Genomic DNA, 13,927 nt, shown 5'->3' with positions numbered 1-13,927 from the left:
CATTCACTACCTTTATAGAGCAAGAACTTTTAGTTTGATGCACTCCACTTGTCTGCCTAAGGTGCACGTAATTTAGCTTTGTTCTGCCTGTTAAAATAGGGTTGAAAGTATGACCATTCTTATTGCAATTTGTACGTGAAGAGACATTTTTTATCAGTTTTACATTCCAAAGATGTTTCATGGAACAAATAATTTGATCGTGTGAAATGTCATCGGATGTTATGGACTGTGACATATGGAGAGAGCTGTTGTCTGGTGAGGGCTCGTTTTTCTGAGCTGATATTTCAGGTTTTACAGAATATTGCAGCTGCTACAGAGAAAACATGGTAGGCTTAAAGCATTGGATTTGGAGCCAGTATTAGTTTTAGTGGTGTGTCTAGTCCTTGCCACCTCTATTTTGTCAAGTTCCTTGGCCATTTGCCTCGTTGCTGTCATTATGCCCATCAGTGATGAGCCCCAGATGCCGACGCATTTTCTCAGGCTCAATGCTGATGAAACAGCAGTGTTTCTGCTTGTAAGCAAATAAGGGTTTTGATTATATAGGCATCTTGGAATGTATTTGGTACAGGAGGATATCACTGTATAGGGATTTATTGGCCAGTATTGAAAGTTGTAAGCTCGTAGTTTTCAAAACAGTTCTAGTCTTCCAAAAGGTTTTAGCTTCCCAAATACTGAAGATCAAGACAAATGAATATTCTGTGCTTACTGAGAGATCTGAAAATAATTTGAAAACTTTGTGGTCCTCGACACCAGTGTAGCTCTATTAATTCTGACAGCTCAGACTCAGATAGCCCTGAGTCTCCTCCGCACTTGGGCAAAGAACCGAATAACCCGATTGCAGGAGGAGACTGAGCAGGACAAGTGATAGCTCTGCTGGCATCAGTGTGGCAAACAGAGCCCTTGCCCTAGGGTTTTGTCAGGGATGTGGTAGGGAGTCCACTTGCAGTATGGTGCAGTAGGAAACCTTGTCTTGTTGGCCGGTGAGATGCTCTCATTCTGGGAGTGGGATGAGAGCCAGAGCAGCCCAGTCCCTGCAGCCTGTAACTGCCTCATCGCCACCTCCCACGACACCTCCTGTCCCCACCTTCTGGGCTTACTGGAGCTGAGCTACTGTAGGTTGGTTTTGCATTTATCTTCTGTTCCACATAGGAGCACGGCTGTAATTCTCTACTTACTACCAGGGCAGAGTAAGAAAGATACCAAAAAATGAGTCCCAACATCACAGCTGTTGTAATGACTCTTAGATTTTAATGCATTTAATTTGTGATTACACAAATGTCCGGCTCATTACATCAGTTTTAGCCCTGTCCAATAGCCCTGGCTGAATTATGTAATGTCTGTTTTGCTTCTGCTTGCTTCCATAGTGTAAATGAATTTCTCCATGTATTGCTTCAGCGCCTTTCGTCTAAAAGCTTTTTTATATGCAGTAGACTGTGCCATTAAAAATCTCTTTGGAGACTGAATCGCCTTATTATCCAGTAACAATGTACTCACTGTTACAAGCTGTAGCTAAAATTTGAGCTGTTGAATTTGATGTGTTTCAGCTACCTCCTTCCTCATCTGCTTCCTACCAAGCCAGCATTAGATATCCACGGGCTCTGCCACCAGACCACAAACACGGTCCAAAGGGTCTTCAAGATGAGTTTTGTCCCAGTTGGCTTTTGGCAAAGATTCATAGCCCGAATGTTAATTAGCCTTGCAGAGATGGACCTCCAGGTATGTTACTGTATCTCTCCGCAAGCAAAAGACAGCTGAAGTTGTCATTCAATGTAAGTGTAAGTGGATGTCTCTTCACATCCAGCTTGCTTCAGTCACAGACTTCAATAACGTTATTAGAGTAAAGAGGGAGAGATAGGACTCTGCAATCGAAATCTGATTCTGCTTTCACAGTAGGTGTCATCTAGAACAACAAATTGGCACCGGGGAGGAAAGCCTGCGTTCTCCACAGCCTCTCTGTAACACAATCCCTTGGAAGGTCTCAGTACCTCAAGCATCTCCCAGTTACAAGTAATTGGAGTTGTGTCCGTGGCTCTTGTCCATGACGATTCCACTGGGCCAGACTCTGCTCATGTCTTTTGCTGGTGGAGATCTGGAATAGCTCCACCAAAGTCAGCTATCTGAATCTGTATGTGTTCAAATGAGAAGAAAATTACAGGACTGTTGCCTTAATGGGAGAATGAGTGCAAGCAGGCACCCTGTTAGTGCAAGTGGTATGCATATGATTAGAGTACTGTTTGTAAGGTTCTGAAAGCTAAGTGACTTTTGATGTTGTTACAGACATATTTTTGCAGCAGCTTATATCTGAAAACATAGCCCTCCTGCAAACCATAATAAATACCTGCAAAATATTTTTAGTCCTACTGTGGTATCTTCTTAACAGTTATCCATTTAAACTGTGTTCTGGCATTGATGTACAGAACATGGAAAACATGATGCCTGTTTTTGGAAGGTCCTCTGTGTTCCAGGCATCTCAAACTGTGTAATAACTTCACCTGTTTTAACGGGCTGTCTTGGCAACCCCTTGCTTACATCCTCATGGGCACTACATAACCCTAGAGCACCTTTGCTCGCGACCTCAGCCAGTCCTCACTGAAGGGAATGGAAAGGATCCCAGGCGTCAGACCCGTCTGCAGACAAATAAGCATTAGAGCAATGAGTACAGTGGAGGTTTGCAGATTAAGTCTTTGGTTTTAAAACAAACGTACATTTTGCTCTAAGTGCTGGTTTGAGGCTTCTTGGAGAAAAGCCATCTTCCTCCCACTGAAACAGGTGGAAAAATTAACTCTACATTGAGGGCAGACTTAATAATTCACTAGAGCATTTAGCTCTCCTTTAGGTTTAGAAGACTTTTGCAAATGCAGAATTCATATAACAAATGTCACAGTTACAGAATTAACTTTGTTCGCTGATATGAAACTGTTCCTTTTTGAGTGGCATGAAAATTATTTGCAGTGCTGCAAAACCAACTTTTACTGCGTGTATTTTCATTCCATTGCAAATTTTTTTTCATGAGCGCAAGTTGCTCTTTAATGGAGAAGGTTTTATAGCACCTGTGAAGGCCAAGAAAAGAAGTCACCTTATTGCTCGATTAAAACAACATCCTTAAGAGACATTTTGACAATTTAATGATTTTCATGCTTTTCTTCTTGTTTCAGCTTTTTGAAAACAAGAAGAACACCAAGACAAGAAACAAAAAGGTGACCATCTACAGCTTCACAGGCACCCAAAGGAACCGCTGCAGCACGTTCCGAGTCAAAAGGACTCACACTGTTTACTGGCAGGAAGGTCTGTTCGTTACCTTTGATGGAGGCTATCTTAGGTAATTTGTGTTCGTAATGCAGCATGCGTGACAGGGGACTAATAGAGTGTATGAAACACATCATCTGAATGAAGATGAATGGGCCTGACTCATGCTATATGCTCACTCATCGGTAGAAGAGGAGGCTCTTCTAATATACATAACTCATCTGGTAACAACTGGTAACAGCAGTGATGGATAACTGATTGTTTGGCAGTTCTGAATATATCAACCTTATGTGTTATTGCAGCCACAGATTTAAAGAGGCCTGACAACAGAAAGCCATAGTCAGAGCGTAACTCTTTGCCGGGGTGAAATCACGCGTTTTCACATGCAAAGATTTCCTTACGTCAATGAGTTTTTCCACTGAGTCTTAAAACTTCGCCACTGTGTGGCAGCAGTCCAGATCAATGGAGGTGCTTCTCCGCTATCAGACTGTGTGCAACAGGGACTGTGGAGAACTGGTTTAAGCTGGCCAAGGCAGAGTGCCTGCCGGCTGCGAGCCTGGAGAAAACCCTCCGCCCATGTTCTTTCACAAATGCAGAGCGTAGGTGGCCGCTTAAAGACTGTCATCTCTCTAGTTATCTGCAGATGCATTTGCTCTTCCAGTCCCTGGCAAGATAGGGAGGAACCATTGGTGCTGTTGCATGGTTGGAGACCAGAAGGGCGCAGTGACTTTCCTGAGTTAATTTAGACAGTCTGTGACTCAGTAGAGACATGGACCCAGACATTGCAATTCACAGCTGGAATCCTTAATTTTGGACCATCCAGGTGGTCATACTCTTTGCATGTACTTCAAGGAGTTACAGAACTCAGCTCTTTGTATTAAAGCTTTTCTTTGGGTTGGGGTTTTTTTTTGGGTGGGAATTGCACAAGAATTGTTCTGTCCATAAACTTTTCCAAACAGTTTTTGGAAGTTATTATTATTGTTACTCTTATTACTGTTACCGTCATTATTATTATTAGGCCACTGGCGTTTTATTACCAGTTGTTAAAACTCCTAACCCTCCATCATTCTGTATGGGGCATTTCTGTCAAAACTCTCCGTCATACTCAGTTCACTTAGGCCAGAGTTTTCTCCGGGTCTGACCTTCTGTAGCATTTCCCCATTCTGAGCCACTGGCATCTCTGTGCAAGAATTCTCTTCTGAAAGTCATTTGTAGAATAGAACGAATTGAAAATCATCCTCAAAGCTAGGTGGCTTTTTATTTTGATTACTACATGTTATTATGTAGCTCAGGTTTCCTGTGAGAGAGAAAGTTTGTTGACACTAGTACTTCAGAAAAGCTTCATACAGCTGTCTTTTGGCTTTCTTATACAGTGTCGAGTCTTCTGATGTGAACTGGAAAAAGAAAAAAAGTGGTGGAATTAAAATCATTTGCCAGTCAGAAGTGAGAGACTTTTCAGCAATGGCGTTCATCACAGATCATGTCAACTCGTTGATAGACCAGTGGTTTCCTGGTAAGAGAACTACTGTAATTTTCTGTGCGGTATTATGTCTTTTTACCAGAAGAGTCTTTGACAGAGCTCTCCAGGTGCACAGTATTGTGTATTAATTGAAGACCCCTCAGGCTCTGACAGTCTCCAGCCTATAAAGTTTGAGAATAGCTGATAACCTGCAGACAGATGAAGATTCTTTGCCAGCGCACCTTCGTCTAGGCGTTTTGCCTTTAAGCCCATCAGTCACAGCAAGGACAGGCAAAACATTACAGTTCGACCAGGACCTGGTTCCGTAGGAGTTCAAGGGACTCCTCCAGTGCTCATAGCAGGGACACGATTTGGCCCAAACTACTTGGCATTGTCCCTTGATGGCAGAACTCGTTTTGGCATCAGCTGGGAAGAGTATTTGCCCACCATTTCTGACACCCTATAATTTATAAAATTGTGATGTGAGGGGCCTGAGCGAATATGATACCAAGGACTCTGTGCCAAGGTAACTTCCTTGACTCCAGCAGTTGTTTTTCCTCTGATCAGCACAGATCCTGCTGTTACCCAGCGGGCTGTTTGCAACCCCAATACACTTTGTTTAAAACCAAAACAAAATCTGAAGTGTTCTTTGTCGTCCCACACTGGTCTAGAAAGCAGTGCCAAAATCTCTTAATTGGAGGCTCTCTGGAGGAAACAGTTGTGCACTCTCACGTACTCATGTTCTGCATGTTATGAAGATAAAAGAAGATTTTATTTGCCTTTGGATTAAAATAATGGTAACGTTAATCACTGAAGCTTAAGAAGAGTCATGACTTCAAAGGCTACGGCCTGTATTCACCCTGCCTAATTGTAAGCATTAATGGAGCCTGTCACCACAAAATCCCTCTGCATTTAGTGCAAGAGGTGTGAACCTCCCAGAGGTTTAGTCTTGGTAGAATCCGTATTTCCCCCGGAGGGGCTGGAAACCTTGCCTGTGAGGGAGTCCACAGTGACCGTGTTCCTACCTTGGGTGCTGCAGGTGAGAGCTTACTCCTGGCCTCCACCTGACTCGCTCAGCCTGAGCGCAGCGTGCCGTGCCTCCCAGTCCACTCCTGTTCTTGTTCCCATGCCTGCTCTCCGCCTGAAGCCATCTGGCAGCTTGCAGTCTGTGAAGCAGCCGTGGCTGGTGTTCCTGGGCAGGCTCACAGCTGCCATCCTTCTACTGTACGGTCATGCCCTTCAGGATACGCAGCGATCCCTGTATGCAGTTCACACAGAGACACCCAGCAAGCGGGAGGTTCTCTCCAGTGCTTCTTTTGTAATCTCTGCTGGCCCTGAATATATTTTCTTCGCAAGCCTGTGTGTTACCGGTGACGAAGGCAGAGTAGCTGTTAGTTATGTCAACAGTCCTGTCTCCTCAGTGCTGTCCTGCTATCTGTGTATACTTTGCAAAAACCTATTTTCTTATTCTAGTCAATACAAAAACTGCTGCTTTCATGAGTGTGATCGTTTTCAGCCAGTGGATCCAGGTAGTGACTGCAGACGTTTGAATGCGCTAGGAGCTGTTGTTCTTTCTCAGTTTGTGTGGGTTATGTTGTTTTCTGTTTGCTTGCTTGTTTTGAAGCACTCACAGCCACCGAGAGTGATGGGACGTTGCTGATGGAGCAGTATGTGCCCTGCCACATCTGTGCAGCTTCCAAGCCGGAGGAGAATGAGTGTGGTGAGAAGGTGGAGGACGCGCAGTACTTTAACATGGAGGACTGTGTCCTGACTGCCATTGAACTGGACTACATCACATGTCCCAATCACCCTGACATCCCCGTTTCTCTCCAAGAGCTGGTCCCAGAGCTTTTCATGACCGATTTTCCTGCCAGGTAATGTTATTTGATAGCCTTTGGCTAAGTTTCGCCTATGTAATTCAGTCAGATTTTTTTCGTAAGTCATCTCTGCTAGAGGAACATACTGACCACAGGAAACAAATTCATCCGCTCTCAATCCCTGGTCTGGCAATTCATCCTAAACTGCACTCCTCGTGGTCAGCACGCTTGCTTAGACAATTGCTGTGTGCTGACCCGAGTCGTCACTTTGGGGGGTCCTTTGAGATCACTGTGGTGCGATGGGAAAGTCCCTTTTTAAAGCCCCAGCTGTCCTGCATTGCCCAGTACTCTGACCAGAGCTTTATGTAATTGGAGTCTTTCTGGAATCCCAGAAAGGAGATTTTAATCTGGCAAAAACAAAAGGAAGTGCTGCTGCATCACAAGATTGGCAGTGAAATCCCCTTTAGTTTTGGAGAACCTGTAGGTGAGTGAATTTATATAGGTACCACTAGAGAATTCACACTGAGGTGAGGCTCCTGCACGGCTGAGGGCTGTTAGATGTGTTGCAGTAGCGTGGCAGTCCTGAACAGCTGAAACAGCTCTTCCCTACCCATAGCAGCACTGCCAAATCTTTAAGCTGCTTAACTGCATTCCCAGATGGGTTCAATCTTATACCCCTTATTACTTAGCGTGTAGAGCAAGAGACCTCCTGACTCTTGCAGGACAGGAGACCAATGTCTTTTTCGGTTCACGTTCTCTCAGACCTTTCCGTGCCCGATGCAGAGCTGTGAGACCTCTAGACCAAACTGGGTCCCGTTGGCTACTGTTGGAGTTCTCTGTACTCGCACTGGCCCCTGTTCCTTCCTTGGGGTCATTTTAGAGGGCATTCTGGGGAAACGCCCCCTCAGCCCGTCACAACGGCCCTCCTCGCAGTGCTATCTCCTGGAGATTTATTTGACGGGTGCAAGGCGAGTGGAGATGTTTGAAGTGTGAACAGCTGTAAAAGTAGTCTCTGGAAGAGCGAGGAAATGATGAATTGCAGCCTGGGAACAGTAAGCTGATTTGAATAATCAGGTTTCAGAGTGTGGGGCTGTTCATAAACATCCTGTCCTGCCTCAGTGGAGAAAAGAGGAACAGGAGGTAAATGAAGGAGAAAATTCATTAATACAGATAAATGATACAAATATCTGTACCTGTGTCATCCACTTGGAAAAGGAGTTTATGCGCTTTCCAGATCTGTTTGATTCTTGCAGGATAAATTGCCACAGTAAAAAGCCTTTTTTGTTTATTCGCCCAAGTTACTTTTCTTCTGGGGGGAATCTGCCATACATGAGCCGCTGTAGAGTACGTTAAGATGACCAAGGTAGCTTAGGCGATCCAGTCCTCTCAGTAGATAAGACAAGAACCTATTAGGGATTTGTGAAAATGGAAGTGACATTAAAAACATGAATTTACAGTGTCTTTGAAACTTTTGTTTTAATTAAAAAGCCCCAATCTCTTTTTGGCAGACTGTTCCTGGAAAATAGCAAACTGGAATGCAGTGAAAATGAAAACAACGTTCTTGGCCAGGGTGGAAGCGGGACCGTTATATATCGGGCACGATACCAAGGAAAACCGGTGGCTGTGAAGAGATTTCAGATTAAAAAATGCAAGGGTTCTCCCACTTCAGCTGCAGGTACAGTACACAGAATCAGTGTCAGGAATCGGCTCTTGCAGCCTGTGATCCCGAGCTAAGAGCAAAGAGCCTTCGCTCTCCGAAGCGCTGGCAGCACCTGTTTAAATACAGCTTTGAAACACGTAGCAAAATCGATGTGTTTCTGTGGAGGAGGAGGATGCATCTTAAAGAGTCCTTCACGAAAGCTCTTGTAGCGATGAAGGTCATTGGCACCGCAGGAAGCGTCTGTCCTGCAGGTCAGTGGTTGGACTCATAGGGTGCCAAGGCAGAGCTCTTGATTGGGGTGGGAAGCAAGATTTCATCTCCCGTTCCCAAGCTATTTGGCAATGAGAAGCGTGGATTTACATGGGTTTGCACTAAGGACTTGTGGGTCTCCACCATTGAATAAGTCTGTGCCAGCAGCTACAGAAAGCAAATTGGAAATCCTTCTTAGCCTGCCAGCTCCTGCAGGCAGGGACAGGTTCTTGTACAGCACATGCTGGCTGTCGAGCACAGGTTTCCAGCAGAGCCTCAGTCCACAGACAAAGGAAAGGGGAAAAGTTCCTCATTCCTGTCAGAAAAGGATGCAATGAACCTCTGAGCTGTGGAGGAGGCCAGCTGCTGTCCCAGTGACAAATAACCTTTGGAAAGACCAGACCTGCCTGAGCAGCCTCTGCTGTCCCGTGGCAGAAGGACAATTACTCTGAAGGGTCCCTCTTCTGGCAGGACAGCCGGGAAAGGGTGGGGAAGACTCCTTCCACCAAAGGGTCTGCAATGTGACATCCACAGCCAGAGAGTACCTCCTTTAAAAAGGACAGCATGTGTTTTTCAAAATCATCCCAGTGATATATGGGAACAGTGTGTGCCAGACACACTCGAGGTTGGTGTTAGAGGACCAAGGGAGCACTTGTGTCCTGAGGCAGCCATACATATCCTGCCTATAGCCAATGTCTCTTAGTGGCTCACGCATCAACATGAAGATGTGACTTAAAGTCTTGCTGTTGGCATAACCCCACAAGCTGCCTTCCTCCTGCAACATTTGCTCAGTGATTAGCACCTTCCAAAGAGTTTCTGACTTGGTTTCTCAGCTGGGGAGTGAGAAGGGGTTTGTGTGTCTTGCCAGATACCATGCTGAAACACCTAAGAGCCATGGATGCCATGAAGAACTTCTCCGAGTTTCGCCAGGAGGCCAGCATGCTTCACTCGCTGCAACACCCCTGCATCGTCTCCCTCATTGGCATCAGCATCCATCCTCTCTGCTTTGCCCTAGAGCTGGCCCCTCTGGGCAGCCTCACCACTGTATTGTCTGAAAATGCCAAAGGTAAAAACAGGCTCTCCCTCCTGGGAGAGCTCACTCTCTGAGTCACGGTAGTGACAAATGGTCAACAACATTTAAATTACTGCTTGATTTACTGAAAGGGATTTTTTTTTCCAGACTAGGGGAAGTGGGAGGGATGGAATTGCTTTTAAACTGTGCCTTTGGGAACCTAGTAAAAATTGATGCTCAGGATTTTCAAAACCACTTTGGAGACCTGGATTTTCAATTTCTCTACAAATTAATAAGAAGTGCATCTCACTTCAGTGCTGCGTGGGTAATGCTGTGTTCTTCCCCCTGCAGATGGGTGTCTGGCACTCTAAATTCTCTCATAATTATCTGTGTTTCTGTCACTGTCAAGTGAACGACATTAATTCCGAGATAGGGTGAGGCCATCTGACCCTCTTGGCGCCTTGGCTTTGTGTCAACTTTCAGTCAAACACTAATTTTCACCAGAAGATTTAGGGGTCTAGAAGTGAAAGGGTTTAAAAAAAGAATCTAATAGAACTGTCAGACGTGTATAGTAACACGAGCAGTGTCATTTCAAATCGTGGCATTGAGTGATGTTTTAAAAGGTTGTTAGTTATTGCTCTGGAGTTTAAAAAAGAAAGAGAAAAGGAAAAAAAAAAAAAGAAGCAGTTATTGCAATTACAAGAACTGAAGACAGGCTGTTCCTTTGTGCCAGGGTCTTCCTTTGTGCCGCTGGGACACATGCTGACACACAAAATAGCGTATCAGATTGTAACAGGCCTCGCCTACCTGCATAAGAAGAACATCATCTTCTGTGACCTGAAGTCAGACAATATCTTGGTGTGGTCCCTGGATGTCAAAGAGCACATCAATATCAAACTCTCCGACTACGGAATCTCACGGCAGTCGTTCCACGAAGGCGCGCTTGGCGTGGAAGGCACGCCGGGCTACCAAGCTCCTGAGATCAGGCCTCGCATAGTCTACGATGAGAAGGTAACGGCGGTGTATCTGTGGGCGCAGCCCCTGCGTGACAGCGGTGGGTGGTGGGCTTCATGCGTGGGGCTGAATTCCCTTACACAGGTGTGGTGCAGCACTAGCTTTTCCACCATGGCCTTCCTTGCTCTCCTCTCCACCCAGGGGAGGTTTACCCTGTTTTTTTTCTCTCATTTCTCACTCTAGGTCGACATGTTTTCATATGGGATGGTCCTCTATGAGCTGCTGTCTGGTCAGCGGCCTGTGCTAGGACAACACCAGCTCCAGATTGCAAAGAAGCTGTCTAAAGGGATCCGTCCTGTTCTTGGGCAGCCGGAGGAGGTGCAGCTGTATAGGATGCAGGCACTCATGATGGAGTGTTGGGACACTAAGCCAGAAAAGGTACAAGACAAGCCTCGTGACCAGTGTTTTCTGATCATGTAGCTGTAGAGATCTGGCAGCCCTCTTCACGCAGGAGAGCTAGGCTCGCTCTCGATACAGCAGAACAGCTCATTTGCCCATTTACCCCTCCTGCTGATGTATCCAGAACGTCTGTTGACTTAAGTGATAGTTTTATGAATGAAACTATGGCAGATTGGTGGCCTTAGACATCTGTGGTGACATGAAGGTCCCTAGATGTCAGTGGCAGTTAAGCTATTGATTTCATCAGGGCAAGACATTACCCGTAATTTCTAGAAACAGCTACAGTATCATGCTGTGAGTGTAACTACAAAGACTTCAAAAATCCCAAGATTATAAAAGGCAGTATGAGGAAGAAAAGTGTTCAAAGTATGAGAAAAGGATTATGCTGCATTAAGTTTCTCATTAATTACAAGTTGGCATTTTAGAGCTGCTGTCTTTCAGACAGAGGTCAGCTTGACTCACAAACAGCTAGACGCTGTCATGACAGTGGGTCATCTTCCAAAATTCGTAAACCTGAAGAAATAAATCAATAAAATGTGTAAGAGAAACACCGACCAAACCGTGGAAGTACAGAAGAGGTTTGGCTTCAGTGTCTGGGGTACGGAGGATGCTCAGAAACAGTCAGGTGGGATTTACAAGGAGAATTTGGTGTAGAATTGAGAAAGCAGTGGAAGTGTTTATTAAAGAAGTCCTACTTCTTGGTGCTCTGGCTTTAATAAATAATGAGTATTACGATTCTTTTCTTTCATCTGGACCTCCAGCTGTCTTGTGTGACATACGTCTTTCTCTTTTCCTTTCCCCGCAGCGTCCACTGGCCATTTCTGTGGTAGGACAGATGAAAGATCCTACCTTTGCAACATTTATGTACCTGCTGTCCTGTGGGAAGCAGTCTTCCTTCTTCTGCTCCCAAGGACAGGAGTACACTGTGGTGTTCTGGGATGGGAAGGAGGACACCAGGTGAGACGGCTCATCTTAGTAATGTCTGCCTCTTGTTCTTTTTTCTTTTTAAGTAAAAATCCTTCAGCATCTTCACTTATGCCTCTGGGAGGGAGGTAAGAAGGTGAAAGTGAATTTGGGCGAATGCCAAGGATACGGCGAACACTGTTTTCCCAAACTCTTTTAATTGGGAACAGTGGTTGCTTTATAAAGGATATTTAATGAGCTTAACTCTGCTTCAGTTAATATGAGGAGAAGATTAGGGCAGTGTAATGATTCACACACACAGGATGAAGCATTTGCACATGAGAACAGACGTGTTCTGCCTTTCCTAATGAGGCCATTTAACACTAAACCTTTCCTAATTGAGACTGCAGTTCCATCTCTGTTCTGCAAAGCAATTAAGCACATGCTTAAATCCTATTGAAATCATCAGGAGTTAACCACATGCCTGAAGCTATGTGTGCATCCAAGTGTATGCTGCCAGTAAAATGTGTGCTATACTGGATAGGCATGTGCTTTAAATGTTATTAAATTGTGACTGAGATGATGGTATTTTGCTCAGCCACATGTGACCCATGGCTAGTTAGGTTTATTTTTATGGATGTTACTGATTTTTATAGCTGCAATCTTATTTGGAAACGTTCACAAACTGATCTGAAATTTATATTAATGTGTTCATTATTTGTAACCATTAACGTAATGGGAAAGGTACGTGATCCGTTCATGAACGATTTGCTTTGCTGTCTGTGGTGCCTGGTCAGTCGTTCAGTGCAGACAGTGTAACTATTCCTGCTAAAACTGGTGAAACACATGGGACTCACAGATGTATTTTGAATACATGGATGTTGTCCAAATATTCACAGCAATGTATCTCAGTGAATCTGCTTCCTGACTGGACAATCCACTTGCTGGAGACTGCTGAATAACAAATTACTTATATGTGACAGATTTCGGGATGTGTAATTGCTTGTGCCACAGTTGGTAAAACATCTGGGGCTCACAGATGTGGTTGTGAATATCCAGTTATTGTTCAAACACCCAAACCCAATAAACTTTCCCAGACCCCAAACAAACAAAATCCTTTTAGTTACAAATATATTGATTAGTCGTATTTATAAAATATTTCATCAGGTTACAGATCTTTGCTCTTATTTGGAAGAATCATGCTCTTCTCCTTGTGTAGTAGAATAAGTAATAAAGCTAGATAATGCTGCGGCAGTGAACTTGGAGAAGTTCTCTGAGAACCTGGTGGGCAAGACGGGCAAAGACCTCCCAGCTATTAGTTACTGCTATTCAGCTGGAGCCGTTTGTCTCACACCTGAATTATAGTAACAGACCACGTAAGTTCTCCTAATCCATTTCCATGCAAAGTCAGATAGCTGAGTTTAAATATTCACAGAGGCAATTGCATATCTGCCCCCTGAGCAAGATACGTGGCACATCTGTATTTCTCTTCCTTTACAAAGACCATTTGGAGGGGCCGAGAGCCTTGCAGCATCATCCCCATCTGGACAGTCGTCTTACCGCTTGGCCAGAAGTGCCGAGTACCATCCTGTAGCAGTTTGCAGGCTGAATATTGGCTATCGGAAATTGTGATTTGCTCCTTTCAGAAACTACACGGTGGTGAATCCGGAGAAAGGGGTCATAGAAGTGGAGAGGATGAGCTGCCCAGGAATGAAGCTCTGCTGCCAACTAAAATTTCAGAATGCCCTCTGGGCTGCCACAGAGGTGAGCGTTGCCTGCGCTTCAGTGCCCTGCTCAAGAGGGGCCTCGTTAGAAGAGACTCAAATGAAGAGAAAGAACCTATTAAATTAGTAAAGCTAAGAGCGTTTGAGCCAATGGGCATCTCAGATGAGCAGCGTGACTTTGCTGTCTCCTGGTGTATTGTTTCTGCCTGTTACTTAGCTGATACCTAGATCAAAATCATACCTCCTGGTGTCCAGAGCGATCGTGGGAACCTCGGCTTTCCGAGGTGAAACTCTCTGGATTGTAGCATATCTGTACCCAGGGCTTCGTCTGGGAAATGTCCTTATCTGTAAGCGATAAAGGGAAGCAGTGAAAGAAACCATGCGTTTAAGGGTGGGGTTCTGACGGAGACCCGAGGGATTTGAAAGTTGGTGGGAAATGGGTAC

At 44.9% G+C, this 13,927-nt stretch overlaps 1 protein-coding gene across 2 annotated transcripts in view; it reads left to right on the top strand.

The window, feature by feature from the left end:
- LRRK1 (leucine rich repeat kinase 1) overlaps positions 1-13,927 on the top strand; it is an 82,181-nt gene that overhangs the window by 57,297 nt on the left and 10,957 nt on the right. For both annotated transcript variants that reach the window (XM_074602130.1, XM_074602131.1), the window contains 10 exons: positions 1,545-1,716; positions 3,156-3,319; positions 4,620-4,759; positions 6,330-6,579; positions 8,031-8,197; positions 9,300-9,497; positions 10,177-10,454; positions 10,641-10,835; positions 11,662-11,813; positions 13,406-13,523. In XM_074602130.1, the coding sequence (XP_074458231.1) occupies positions 1,545-1,716; positions 3,156-3,319; positions 4,620-4,759; positions 6,330-6,579; positions 8,031-8,197; positions 9,300-9,497; positions 10,177-10,454; positions 10,641-10,835; positions 11,662-11,813; positions 13,406-13,523 (1,834 nt within the window). The remainder of the gene's footprint in view (positions 1-1,544; positions 1,717-3,155; positions 3,320-4,619; positions 4,760-6,329; positions 6,580-8,030; positions 8,198-9,299; positions 9,498-10,176; positions 10,455-10,640; positions 10,836-11,661; positions 11,814-13,405; positions 13,524-13,927) is intronic.

Source organism: Larus michahellis, chromosome 9 (genome assembly GCF_964199755.1).
Source record: "Larus michahellis chromosome 9, bLarMic1.1, whole genome shotgun sequence".
Classification (NCBI taxonomy): domain Eukaryota; kingdom Metazoa; phylum Chordata; class Aves; order Charadriiformes; family Laridae; genus Larus; species Larus michahellis.
Note: the sequence above shows the minus strand (reverse complement) of the source record. Positions and strands in the feature narration are given on the sequence as shown.